Genomic DNA, 13,693 nt, shown 5'->3' on the forward strand with positions numbered 1-13,693 from the left:
TCTTTCTAATTTTTAATAATTTCACCTAAACAGGGAACTTGAAAAACGAAAGTATTTAAAGTTCAACTAATACAAAAACTTTCTCATTCAGCATTGTTTATGCGCATTAGAGATAATATTCTTATCTAATATTAATTAATTTCACTAACATTGATCCTTATACATCCAATAACTTATTACATTAAGGACATTTCCTTGTTCCATTAAACAATTATTTTCTCATTATCCAAATATAAACAATGTAGATACATGAATAGGAGGAAAGATCAATAGTAAAATATATTGGTAGAGAAATGCTAATATAGATTTAAAAAAAACAAAAAAAAACATTACTTTGTTGTCATGTTGCTGTTGAAATTTTAATCTAATGATAACGATGCGTGAAAATTTCTCTGAAAACTTTATTTAAGATTTCTAAAATAGCTCTCAAACCACTAATACAATTAGCAGTACTTGCACGGAGTTGCTCGTAATTTGATAAATATTAGCAAAATCAGAACCAGAAACATAAAATAAAGCTATTAAATTATATTAATCGTTAACGAGCAAAAAAAAACCGATTTTACACGTTTTTTTAAAAAATTTTTTTGATAAAGATATTGCTTAGTGAACAAATTTAATATACATACATACACATACATTTCCTTTTATGAGAAAAGATTATAGCGATTTTGAAGAAAACGTATTCAGAAATATGAGAATATTCAAATATTAGTAAATAAAAGAGGATATAGATTTTCTTATATCTTACCACCCTTTAAATGAATTTAATTCCTGTAATTATTTTTCTGATGAAATCAATATTACTTTTCCATTTAGAATAAAATTTATTATAATTTATTTCAAAATATATAAATAAGATAAATGCTATGTACAATATCAAATATATAAAACGTTGATAAAAAAAAACGTAAGCAAAATAGCAACGAATTATATACAAAAAAAAGTACAGTTATAAAAGTGACCAAAGAACAAAAAGCTTCAGAAACATTCTTATTGTGCTTTCTCCTTTTTTTTTTCTTTTGGGCCTCTATAATAGCAAAAGGATTCCGAATTTTCATCAATCTCGGATATCTGGGATCAAAAAGTTCTGGCAACAAACAGTCAAAATAAAAGAAGGTCAATTTCTTCTAAATTTTTGTTGCCAAAATATTGGATCACGAATTATTTTCTCTTTTTTTTGCCCCTTCACCGTCCACATTGCGCTTTTTCCTATTTGCCGACGGGAACAATCTTGTCTTTTTACCTCTTCGATAATCCATATTCAGTTAATTTCCCCTCAATATTTCAAACATGTGAGCAAGAAAAATAAGCGATTTGCAAATTTGCAGATAGATATAATCATATACTTGAAAATAGTCCACTAAATTTGTTTACAAGGATGCGGTAGCATTCGCAGAAACAAATATAGATTGTGAAGACCACAGCTGTGATGGTAAACAAAATAAAAAGAAAGAAAGGCGGAAAGAAGATAATGCTGAGAGGGAGATTTTAAGATCTAGTGAAGATCAGATAATAAATCAGATTGTAAAGGGTGGGTTTATAGTGTATTCCTCGGCGAATGGGAAGGGTTAAATAAGCATTGGAGGGGAGTGCAAATTATTTTTCCAATTTTAGGACTAAAATACTGCTTTTACACATTTTTTTAAAACAAATTACATATGCATCGGAAAGAAGATGCCAATACTGATGCTGCTATTTTGCTATTTTTATTTTATTTACGATAACATTTTTTATAGAATTATTTAAATGTGCGAAGTTGAAGTTTTGCGACTTTTAATAAATATTTAAAAATACTTTGAGAAGTCCATGAAAAAATTCATTTGGCAGAAGCCTGTGTTTTTATTCCTTCTACTGATTGCAGTTGACTTCATAAGAAAGAAATCGCAATTGCAAACTTAATAGACTTAAAATATTTCTCCATAGGATAATATTACGTTTGAAAATTGTACGTGGCGTGTATACAATTTTAGTGATAAGAACACATGCGAAATTTCAAACTCGTGTATTTTTTATTTATCGTATTCATTTGCATACAAATACATAGAAAAACCGACGATCAATCTATTGATGAATTAATATTAAAATTCGGGTGCACATCTGTATGTTCGATGTTAAAATAATAAAAAACATTTTATCCAAGTAGCTCTTTACATTTTGCAGTTATGGTAATTAAAGGCACTCGAACAGAGACAAACTTTCTCTGAATACATTTCGTTCAATTTTTACAGAATTCTAAAAGCTTCGTGCAGACCAGATATTGAATTTTGTTCTTCCAATTAAAAGCATTTTTGAGGCACATCACTTTCAAAGGAACAGAGCCAGACAATCGGTATTTTTAAAAAAATGAATTTTTCGGGTTCGCGGAAATCTGAAATAGAAATATTGTTCAAAATTTTGATGGGGAATTATTCATGTTATAATACTTTCTTCAAACCAGGAAGTAAAAAGGAATACAAATTGCAGTATGAATCCAAAGTGAATGTATTTATTATAATCCGAATATAAGGTCGTCATTTTAAGTTATACAGCGCCTCTTCCAAGGAGCTCAACCAGGAAAGAAAATTAATCAACTGTTTATTTTAGGCTGGGTGACCTTATGGTAAGGTCTCGAGTTCAAGATTCGAGACGTGATTTTACCAGAAAACCGCAGTGTAAAGGGATCAGCTATACATTAAGCCTGTCGGGACCAAATGCCCTGCTATTGATGTGGTGCGGGACTTTTCGGAGCAGGTGTCAGCTATGGTATAATCCTCGTCATCTAACCACAATTCAAAATTATGAGGTCCTTATCAGATAACTCTAATGTTGCTTTTATACGTTTCTTTAATATCGCAGAACTAAATTGAGCATTTTTACTTGCATTCAAATTTATTTTCAAGATAGATGGTCATTTTTCAATTCAAGCTTCAGAAACAGAATCTTTCGATTGATTCCTGCAGACCAACAATTTATATAGGTTAGAATACGATCCAATCCAGACAGAATAAATCACTACATATAATCAAACTATGAGACGGAACACGTAAAGCTAACACTTGTGTATCTTTATTTATGTATTTAAGATATTAGCCTCATTTGTCAACAAGCATTTTCACCGGGAATATTTATTGTGTTTCTTTTCAACTAAATCTCTTACGCATTGCTTGATATTAATCATTCTCCTAAGAAAATATATTAATAATCAAACAGAGACATACATTAATTAGATGTTATTTTAATAGCTATGCTCTTGTACTAGCTCTGCTCAAGGTTTATTTGAACCATCTTAATAACCATAATATCCAAATGAAATATATATATTGTTACGAATCTGTGATGCGGCTTCCCAGCATAGTTGGTTCCATAGGAGGGCCCAGATTTTGGCAACAAACTTGGCGATCATTTGGCGACTTTGGCGCCAAAACAGATCGCGCCTCGAGCGGTTGGGAGGCTTCTAGCTCCGCTTCCTGAGACCTATAAAAGGAGCAGCCTGCAGCTGCCGGGGTCGTCGTGAACCAGGTAGTGGTAGTCGGAAGCGGAGAAGAGTAGTCGGGATTGCCGGTTAAGTGTAGTCGGAATCGACAATACAGAATTGACCTTCCAGAGATAAGCGGAGCAGCGACGGAGTGAAGCTAGTGCTGAACTAAGCTGTGCGCTACTGTCTGCAGTAGAGTCTTGCTGTATGCTGCTGTGTATGCTGTCGTTGCTGCACGTCTCGGCTGAAGATAATCGTCTTCTGTGCTGTATATAGTTGTCGTCTTTGTGCTGTCCTGTGTGCCTTCGTGTAAATAAACGTTGTTTCTTTTTCTACTGCCGCCTGCTGATTGAGCGTTCTCCACACCATATAACTCCCACTATCCAAACGAAACCCGGGAAATTTCGTAACAATATATATATAAGGTAACATAAAACTATTTGTACCTTTTATTTCACTCTGCTGTCTTTTCACTTTTATATTCGTCTTGTAAATTACACAAATATTAAATAGAAGCCAGCTATTTTAGTTTCCAACAAAGGAAGAAAATCACGATTTAAAATAATTGACGGAACAATGAAAACAGTTTGAAATGTAATCGGTGATGTAATGTATTGTAGAAAATAACGGAAAAAGCAACTTTAATAATTTAGATCTCTAAAAAGACAATTAAACAAGTTAAATAATGTAAAAATCTTTGTTTCTTATGATAGTTTTTGAAGTAATCGAAGGAAAAAAGAAACTGAAAATGTCGCTTGATTTTTATTTAAATTTTGATTCAATCAATACGAGTTGCAGTTTCCCATCTTCCAAAGTATATATGCGCCATATTTGGTATCTATTTATCTAATATCCAGTCCCTCCCTCCCCAACCCCCTACACACATTTAAAAAAAATTGTTAGTAGAAAGAAAGAGACTGGAAGAAAATATGACAAATTATCACGGAGATTTTCTGTCTTAGACACGAAGGTAAAATTTCCAAGGTAAACTGTAAAGACTGGATACTAACACAATCAGGAATCCTTTAGATTAGAGGAAATGCATCTCTTATTCAGCCGTAATGTGCGGCAATGCAATATGAAGCCTGGAAGTAATAATACTACATTCCAAACCTAATTTTTAAACATGTTATGACTATAAATTATAAAATTGGGATACATTTTAATAATTTATGGACTGAACTGTGATATCTTCTTCATCATATTTAATATTAAATAAATTATTCGCCAGATTTTATTTTGTATAATAAAGAAAAATGATTTAATTTTAGATGTGATAAGATAATTTTTTTTTTTCAAATCATTGATGTAATCTATTCTAATCTAACACATGGGCAACAAAATTCCATAAGGAAAGCCTTATTGTACTGAATAGTTAGAGATTAAAGCTGAAATCATACCATCAGCTTGAAATTAGATAATCATTTGATTACATTGACCCACATCTTAGCCTGCTGATTTCTACTGACGTCATTTGTCTTCCGCCTGTTGATTCTATTTAATTAGAGGATCCCTTCACTGATAAAGAGATAATAGAAAAGGGTCGTCTGATTAAATAATGCAAATGAAAAATGTAATTCATGGTAATGAAGCTTTAGTTAAATCTAGGAAATGACTATATTAGTCTTACATTTATAATCATTAGAAATAACTTTGTTTACTAAATTTCTATTTACGGATCTTTTTCTAATGTACGATTTAGATTCAAATGAAAGAGAATTCAAGAAATAATAAAATATCTTTGCGGAATTGATTAAAATACTTATATTTTATTGGATGCGGCAAGCGGTATTGAGAAAAGATAATACTTTGACTTTTGTGATGCTGCAAAAATAATTTTTTGTGCTCCGATATTTTCAGAAGTTGGCAACAGAAAATATATTTTTGGTATTTTTTTTATTAATTGAAAGTCTATCGGATCACCGCATTCTTATCTTTCCAAGTTCTAAAATTATTTACTAAAAAGAAAACTATTTCAAAATTTTTATAAAAAAAGAAAAAAAAGTATCACAGAAATATTCAACTCGAAAAGTAATGTAAATTTTATTAATATTTATTAAAACATTCATAAAACGCATTATATATCTCCGGCAGAATGCGATTTTCAATGTATAAAGAAACGAAATCCTCTGAGAAATTCGTCATTTATAATAAAATTGAATTTTCAGTTTTTACTAATTTTTCCATTTGGAATAAATACAAATACCAAATTTCAATTGAATTAAAGTAATTGAAGTAATTTCATAGTACAGAAAAAGAATTGGTTGTCTAATTTACTGACTGATTTCATCAATGTTTTGTCCTGTGATGCCAAATTGCAATGGCTGCTGCTTTTGAAAATCTTCTCATAAACTAAACATTTATAAGGTCTTTCTTCAGTGTGACTCCGAAAATGATTTTTAAGGGCATTATTTTGAGAAAAAGCTTTTTGACACATGTAACACACATAGGGCTTTTCGCCAGAGTGCATCTTGATATGTGTTTTGAGATTATCTTCAAAGATAATATTTGACAAAATCTTCACTCGAAGGGTTTTTTTCCCAGTGTGTTTTTGATAATGTTTTTGAAGACTACATTCACATTTAAACTCTTTAGAACAAATATCGCAAATCCCTTTTTTCTTATGTCAACTTATTAAAGAAAGTCCTGTGACGACAATGTCCTCTTTCATGGAACAAATTGTTCTTCTTCACTGGTAGTCATTTTGTCGCTCTTACTTGAATCTAAGGAACTCATTTCAGGTGAAGCATGCTTCTCTTTCAGATCTCAAGATGTTTTTCAGTTCCTTATTTCCTAAAGAAAAATCATTATATTTACAAAATTCAATCGCAATGTTTTTTATTTCTTTTCAATGATAAATGAAATTTCGAGAAATGAGTACCGACCAATATTAGTGTCTCTTTTTAACTATACAGAAGACATTGCTTGAAAATTAGTCCGCATTTAGATACAATTTGAAATGATGAAAGAAAATGAATAGTTTATATAAAAAATGTTGACAGGTAAAAGAAAAAATTGACTCCTTAAATGAACAGGCTGAAGATGATATGAGGTTGAAATGAGCTTTTCAGACTTTTTCCATTTGCACTCGGATAGTGACTCTCACACACCTTGCAAGACGGTGCACCATTTTGACGCTTTATTTATTTAATTTTGATTGTTAAAAATACCTGCAGAGTAGTAAGAAGGAGCAAATTAATTAAACGGGAGAATTCAAATTGAAACAATTATATATAATTATTTTTTGGGGTAATTAACATGCCTTTGTATTAGATGAATATTTACGCATCGAAATACTTTTCCGAGTGCAAATTGTTCAATGAGCTATGTGCCCTGGGGAAAAGAGTAAAAGAAGCAAATTATCGGCAAAAGTGCTAAATAAATGTATGGTGAGATTGATTTTTTTTTTCTTTTCTTTCCTGAAGTGCATGAGTTTGAAACTCATTATCCCATGCTTGGAAATAAATTGCAGATGCATTTCTTAGTTATAAAGAGAAATATCACATTTCTTACAAAAGGAAGCATTCATTTGAAATTGAAAGTAAAAAAATAAGTATTCAATGTTGCTCACAAAACGACCACTGGGGTTATTGGATAACGGGTGATCGTTTTCTGATTCGGGTCTGATTTGGCAAGTGAAATTATACGAAACAACGACAAAATTTTCCAAAGATTCCAAACGAAGACTTATGCAGAACTTTTAGTTTTAAGAAAAACGTGCAGTTGTTATGTGCATGTGCAAATACTTCCTGTGTTAATACCTGATCCCATATCGAATATTAACTTCTTGTTTGAACTTCCAATAGGCTATCCTTCATTTATATTCAATACGCTTGCAATAAATGGCGATTTCAGTTGAAAATGCTGAGCAATCCTTTGAAGAGTATTTGAACAAAAGTGAGGATTATTACTTAATATAGAATTTGTTTCTTTATTCTCCTAATTACATTTTTATATTTCTAAGCATTTATGAAATTCAAAAGTCGTTTATCCATATAAGTTGCATTTATTTTGATACCTTGATATTTCGTTTATTTTATATTTTCAGATTAGTTCAATTTTTTTAAATCTTACTAAAAATCGTGCACTAAAAATTATAATCCGATTTTGAATCCAATAGATAATGTGCAGAAGAATAAATTTTGTAATTAAAGATAAATGTGGTAAATACTGAATTTTTGGCTCAAGATTTTACTAGGTACAAAATCGACTTAACTTTTGATGAGCAATAAATTATTGTTTTCCCTTACAAGTACATGAAATGAAAAAAAAAAAATTAGATTGTCAAAATTTAGTCGACACCCTGCGGAGGATGTTACAGTATTTAATAGATCCAGCGTCAGAGCAAGGATTCGAGCGAGGAACTGTAGTTAAAATGCAATTTACATCTCTTTTTCTTGAAAATATGTTGTATCATCTTTGTATTTCAGACAAAATTTGCATTTATATAAGAATATTCATTTCCTTATTTATATCAAATTATTCTTTCTAAAGAAATAAAACAGGTTGAGTGCGTAAAATAAGTAACAGGGGTGTCCACCGTGTTTCATTACACTTCTTTAAGTGCTTTAAAAGGGTTTATATTGAATGGACCGTTTAATTTCGAATAATGTTCAAAAGACGTCGAACATACTGTTAATTATCAGCAAAATTTATGCTAGTGAGATATTTGAAATAGAAACCCCCCAAACTGCTAAAGATGAAAGGATTGCAGGATTTAATTCCGTATTCTATTTTACTAATGTTATATTTCTTTTCAGTCCCATTCCAAAAAAATCCTTCATGCATGATCTGATCACCGAAACATAACTAAGAAGAAAATAATCATAAATATGCATTGCATTTTTTTTATGCGCCGAAAATAAAAAGGAAACCAAATCGCTTCTTTTGATTTATAGGAAGACGAAATAAAAAAAATCTTAATTTAATCAGCAAAATATTTTGATAAATAGTTTTTTAATAGAATCTCATTCAATTTCAAACCATTTCATAGCTATTAGTGCAGTTGCGTGATTGCATTCAAACAAAATATTATTAATAAAATGTAAATTTTTATTTAATAGACATGTATAATTCCATTTTTAAATCTTTGACTTTTATTTTCATCTTGTTTTATAATATCATTTTTCAAATTCTTAAAACACAGGGGATATTGCTTGTTCAAATGAATCATGAAAATACACTCAAAGTAATCAATTCGAACCAACTAGAGGACACAGGTTAAAAAAAAAAAATCTTGCATCACCGATTCTCTCTACGCTAATTCTGTTATAGTACGAGAAGTAATATTTTTTTTAATTTTATCTTAATTGATTTAAGGTAATTCAAATATTAAAATAGGTAATCACGCAAGGTGAAGACTGATGTTAAATATCAGGTCACGTTTTCATTATTAGAATCGAGTGTAGTATTTAAATTTAGTACAAGGGGCTCTAGTATGTTATTTAAGAAACCTTCATTTCATAATTTATTGAAGTTTCAAATCTGTTTTAACTGTAGAAATTTCTGAGAAATATAAAAATTCAATACCACGCCTACAGCATGAAACTGCTATAACTACATAAATTCCAATTTTTTCGCTTGTATAAAAGTTTATTGTACATTTGTGATAAGACAATATTATTTTGAGTGATAATAATGGGTAAATGCCGTTGCAAACGTTGCGGAAATATATTAATACTCGGTGAGGATCACTCTTGCTGCAATTACAAAAAATTTGACTATAGGTATTTAATACAACAGCGAGCAGAATCCGATGACAACCTTGATGAAGGAAACGATAAATCTACGGAAAGTTCGAATGACAATTCTCAGAATTTAAGTCGTGCTTTTGGACGAAACGAAAGTAAAGGATCAGTGCTCAGAAGTTTGTGTCTATTTCAAAATACTGAAAGAGGCAAGTCTACGAATTCTGCAGGGAGCTCCAACTATTCACAACCAAGGAATCCTTCTGATAGTTCATTTTTTCATCCCATTTCAGATTTCCAAGCGATTCAAGTCCAAACAAATCAAAATGCCTCTTTCACGGTTTCTTCAGAAAATGCTGAATCTAATAACAGACATGAAAATGATTGTATCGAAACCTATAAAAGAGAACAAGCTGCTGCCGGATCGAGTGGTATTGACATACAAAATCAAAGTGGATCAAGTGGACCGAATCTGATGCATGCGAAACCTGATAAAGAACGTAAAATGTCTCTTGAAGATAGCAAATCGCATTCTTTGAAAAAAGATAAAAAGGATTTTATGGATGATCTAGAAAATGTTATCAGAAATCCTCTTTCAGATAATAACAATATATCTGGAAATGCGAATTCAACTGAGAATCCTGATTTGCCACCAGGAGATAACGTGCCGAAAAATTGCAAAATGCAAGTGTCAGAATGTGTAAATGATGAACATATTTTACCCGAAGTGCCCTCTCAGGTTCACAGTAAGAAGACGAAAGTAGTTACCTACATGAAGGAACCTCATTTTACCAAAAAAGATGACAATGCTGTGGCTGGACCTTCAGGACTCTGTGCCCGTAAGAAGAAATTTCCTAAGACCTGCAGTGGGAAAGATACTCTTAAACCGAATTATCAAACACACACTGGCAATGAGCCCTTTATGTGCAATATATGCAAGAAAAAATTCTCTTCTAAATCAGATTTCGACCGACATTACAGAACGCACACTGGCGAAAAGCCTTATGAATGCGCTATATGCAGGAAAAAATACAGTCGGAAATCATATCTCATCATCCATTATCGAGTACATACTGGCGAAAAGCCTCATGTGTGTGAATTTTGTAATAAAGGTTTTTCTCAAAAGGGTGATCTTAAAATACATGTAAGGACACACACTGGAGAAAAGCCTTATGTGTGTGAATTTTGTAATAAAGGTTTTTCTCAAAAGGGTAATCTTGAAATACATGTAAGGACACACACTGGAGAAAAGCCATATGAATGTCCAGCTTGTGAAAAGTCTTTCATACACAGCAGGGATTTTAAAAGTCATCACAAAAGAAAGCACGAGTGATACTAAATTTCAAAGTACAGAAATAATTCTTTTATATTAGTCTGAAGTACCTTGGAATTCATTACTGACTTAAAAAAAAATTGCTATTGCTACAATTTTATTTAAAAATTTTTTTTACGAATTTTGCTAATTGGACGAAGTTCAATTATAGATATTAAACTTATAAGCTATTTTTTTAATTTATGATTAACGATGAAAATGTGTTTTTAAATGTGTGCTTAAATGACTTTATTTTTAAGTGTTTATTGTTTTTAATTTTTTAAAAATCTTTTTTATAGTTTTTAATCCTAATGAGTTATATTCTTGTGATTTTAAACCAAACATAGAAGTCTAAACTCCCATTTAATAAAACAATCGTTATTCCCTGCTTCCGCTTTAATTCATATATCATTACGATATTTTAATTGAAATTCTCATCGACTCATATCTGTAATAATTGACAGCAATACTTCGATTTTGAATTGGTGTAATAAATTATGATTTTTTTTTCTTCATGATTGATTAAAGAATGAATATTTGCTCCAATTGGACAATTAAAATAAAACCTAAAATCTATAGTGAATATTAATGACCCATTTTGCAAGTTATCCCTTTTTCCATATTTGGTAGATTATGTTCTACAACATATATTTAAAGCATTTTTGTAAATAGTTTAATAAGTGCTTTTATGTTAGACATAAGATTTGAATATCTTTGTGATATTTTTTGCTTTCTAAGAAATTCTTTGTGGTCATTTGCAATGAAGGAATAAATTCGGTGAATTCAATGTGAATTTTATTTTCAATAATTTGTATATTCTCTTCTAAGAGTAAAGATAAATGTGTTGATACATGCTGGACAATAAGAAACCGAGCTTCGGCAAATGTGCATTTTAAATATGGACAGTTTGCAGATCCGAAAGAGGATTTTGTAATGATTGCGAACAGTTTAATTAGTTATAAAACAAAAGAAATTTTAGCGTGTTTCCTCAATAATTTCAGAAGAAAAAATTATTTTCAAATCATACTAAAATTCGAAGCATATTCATTTCAAAGATACAATTTTTAGATGTATAAAAATTGTATTAAATTTTTAACAAATTAAAAAAAAATTAAAATTTATTTTACAGTAACATGTTTCATTGTTTAATTGAAACTCTGATTAATTTCACTTTTTTTAACTTTTTATCTTATATTTTAACATTTTGAATGGCCAAGAAATTATGATTCGGCTTATTTTTTCATGTTGAGGGATTTCAATATAAAATGTTAAGGTATTCTTTTATCTAAAATATTAAAGTAAGTATTATTAGCTTTTTTTTTGTTTTTGAATCATAAGATACTAATCATTATTTAAATAGACCCTTTATATAACATTTCTGTCTATTCTTGTAATGTAATTGGATGAAATGAGAAAAATGAGTAAAAGACAGAAAATGAGAAAAAGTTATTGAAAAATAAATAGGATTTTGTGTGACTTAATAGTATAGGTTATATATCTAAAGAAAAACTCTGAAGTAAAAATTATTTTATTGAGGATGTTATTAAAACTATATTATATAAAATGTTAAAATGAATCTTTTTTTACCATCAATCCAAACGCCCCATCTGTCACAAAAAGCTGTAAGTAATATATAAATCTGAAGAGAAAACTCAAAGAAACTTATTTCTTCTAAATTCACTTAAAAAATATGATTAACAGGAAATTCTCACTTTTTGATTGCAAATCATGATGTTTACAAGTCGAAATAAATCGTTCGACTTATAAAAAGTAATAGTCGACTCAAAAGTTGAATATAATTTTGTCTTCAAAATTATGTTATTTGGTTAAAAATTTTTAGTGCTTTTAATAAAATTTATTTTGATTGCTCTGATATGGAATAGCCTTAATTATCTCTTCGAAGCTGTATAGCTTTCATTTCTTTAAAGATCTTTTTGAAAGGATCCTCAGGTAAAACATTGATATAAAGATATATATAACGCGTTCAATTTCCTATTAGATTCGCATTCGCAGTGACAATCAATAAGTCGCAAGGTCAAACGATGTCTGTTTGCGGCTTAGATGTGGCCATACCATGTTTTTCACAAGTGGTATGTTCTCGCGTGTGCAAACCATTGCGCTTATTTGTGTTGGCTAAAGACGGACTGAGAAAAAATATCGTACACTCAATTGCTTTTCGAGATGAATATTGATTTTCTTTATTTCATTTTTATACTTTAGGACAAAAAATAAATTACTTTTTTCACTTTACGTTTAACTTTAAGGAGATCAAACAATGTATATGTTCGTTATGTTAATGAAATACATTGTATTGAGAAAATGAATGGTTGGTGTATTTTTTTTGTTTTTAGTTTTTATCGGCGATCATCGTCTACATTCCTCTTTCTGTCATAGATCCCATTCCCCACACACCGACAATGCATTTTTTAGCAACCAAAATATTCAATAGAAATAATTTATAAGGCAGAACAACTTTTGTCGGGTCAGCTAGTACTGGTATGTGTTTTTTGATGTTTTGATTCTATTTTAGGAGGATTTCGATTTTATTTAAATTATGCTCTATTTGATATGAATATCGCATGTTTTGTGATTAACAATGATGCATAAGGAGCAGAACAGCCTTTACATATTGAAAGTATTTCCTTTGACCGATTGGGTCGAACACTCTAGAAATGTCATAAATTTATTGATCAAAACCACGCATCGGTTTTCATTTAATTAGTATATTTGTCTTTGAATCAAATTCTCATATACACGAACAGGTTGATGGAACACAGAATTAAAATGATGAAGTATTTGTTCAAAAATGATACTATGTACAATTTTTTTTTGGGAGGGGGGGGCGCGGTGGCCTGGTGGTATGGTCTCGGCTTCGGAACTGGTGGGTTCCAGGTTCGTGACCCGATTCCACGGAAGAACCGTCGTGTAAGGGGGTTTGTTGCACGTTAAATCCGTTATGACCAAATGTCCTCCCGCTGGAGTGGTGTGGTGTGGAGAGGGGGGTGCCAGCTCAGGTGTCGTCCTCGTCATCTGAACGCGGTTCCAAATTACGAGGTCCGTCCCAAAATAGCCCTAGTGTTGCTTCAAACGGGACGTTAATATAACCAAACCAAATGTACAATTTTTATGATATAACATTTTTGATATTTTAATTCTCATCATTATCATTTATCGTAAATGTGCAGGCACGATTTAATTCTTGCAATGATTTTAAAATGCCCACATCTCAACACTTGA

At 30.6% G+C, this 13,693-nt stretch overlaps 1 protein-coding gene across 1 annotated transcript; it reads left to right on the forward strand.

The window, feature by feature from the left end:
- Positions 1-9,094: 9,094 nt before the first annotated feature.
- Positions 9,095-10,477, forward strand: LOC129972003 (zinc finger protein 227-like). Its single transcript, XM_056085983.1, has one exon. The coding sequence runs from the start codon at positions 9,095-9,097 to the stop codon at positions 10,475-10,477; it is 1,383 nt and encodes a 460-aa protein (XP_055941958.1).
- The last annotated feature ends 3,216 nt before the right edge of the window (positions 10,478-13,693 follow it).

This window comes from Argiope bruennichi, chromosome 6, assembly GCF_947563725.1.
Source record: "Argiope bruennichi chromosome 6, qqArgBrue1.1, whole genome shotgun sequence".
In the NCBI taxonomy this organism is placed as follows: Eukaryota; Metazoa; Arthropoda; class Arachnida; order Araneae; family Araneidae; genus Argiope; species Argiope bruennichi.

What these genes read in the sequence shown, in the direction of transcription:
- LOC129972003 (XM_056085983.1), top strand. Translation starts at nt 9,095, where the DNA reads ATGGGTAAATGCCGTTGCAAACGTTGCGGAAATATATTAATACTCGGT.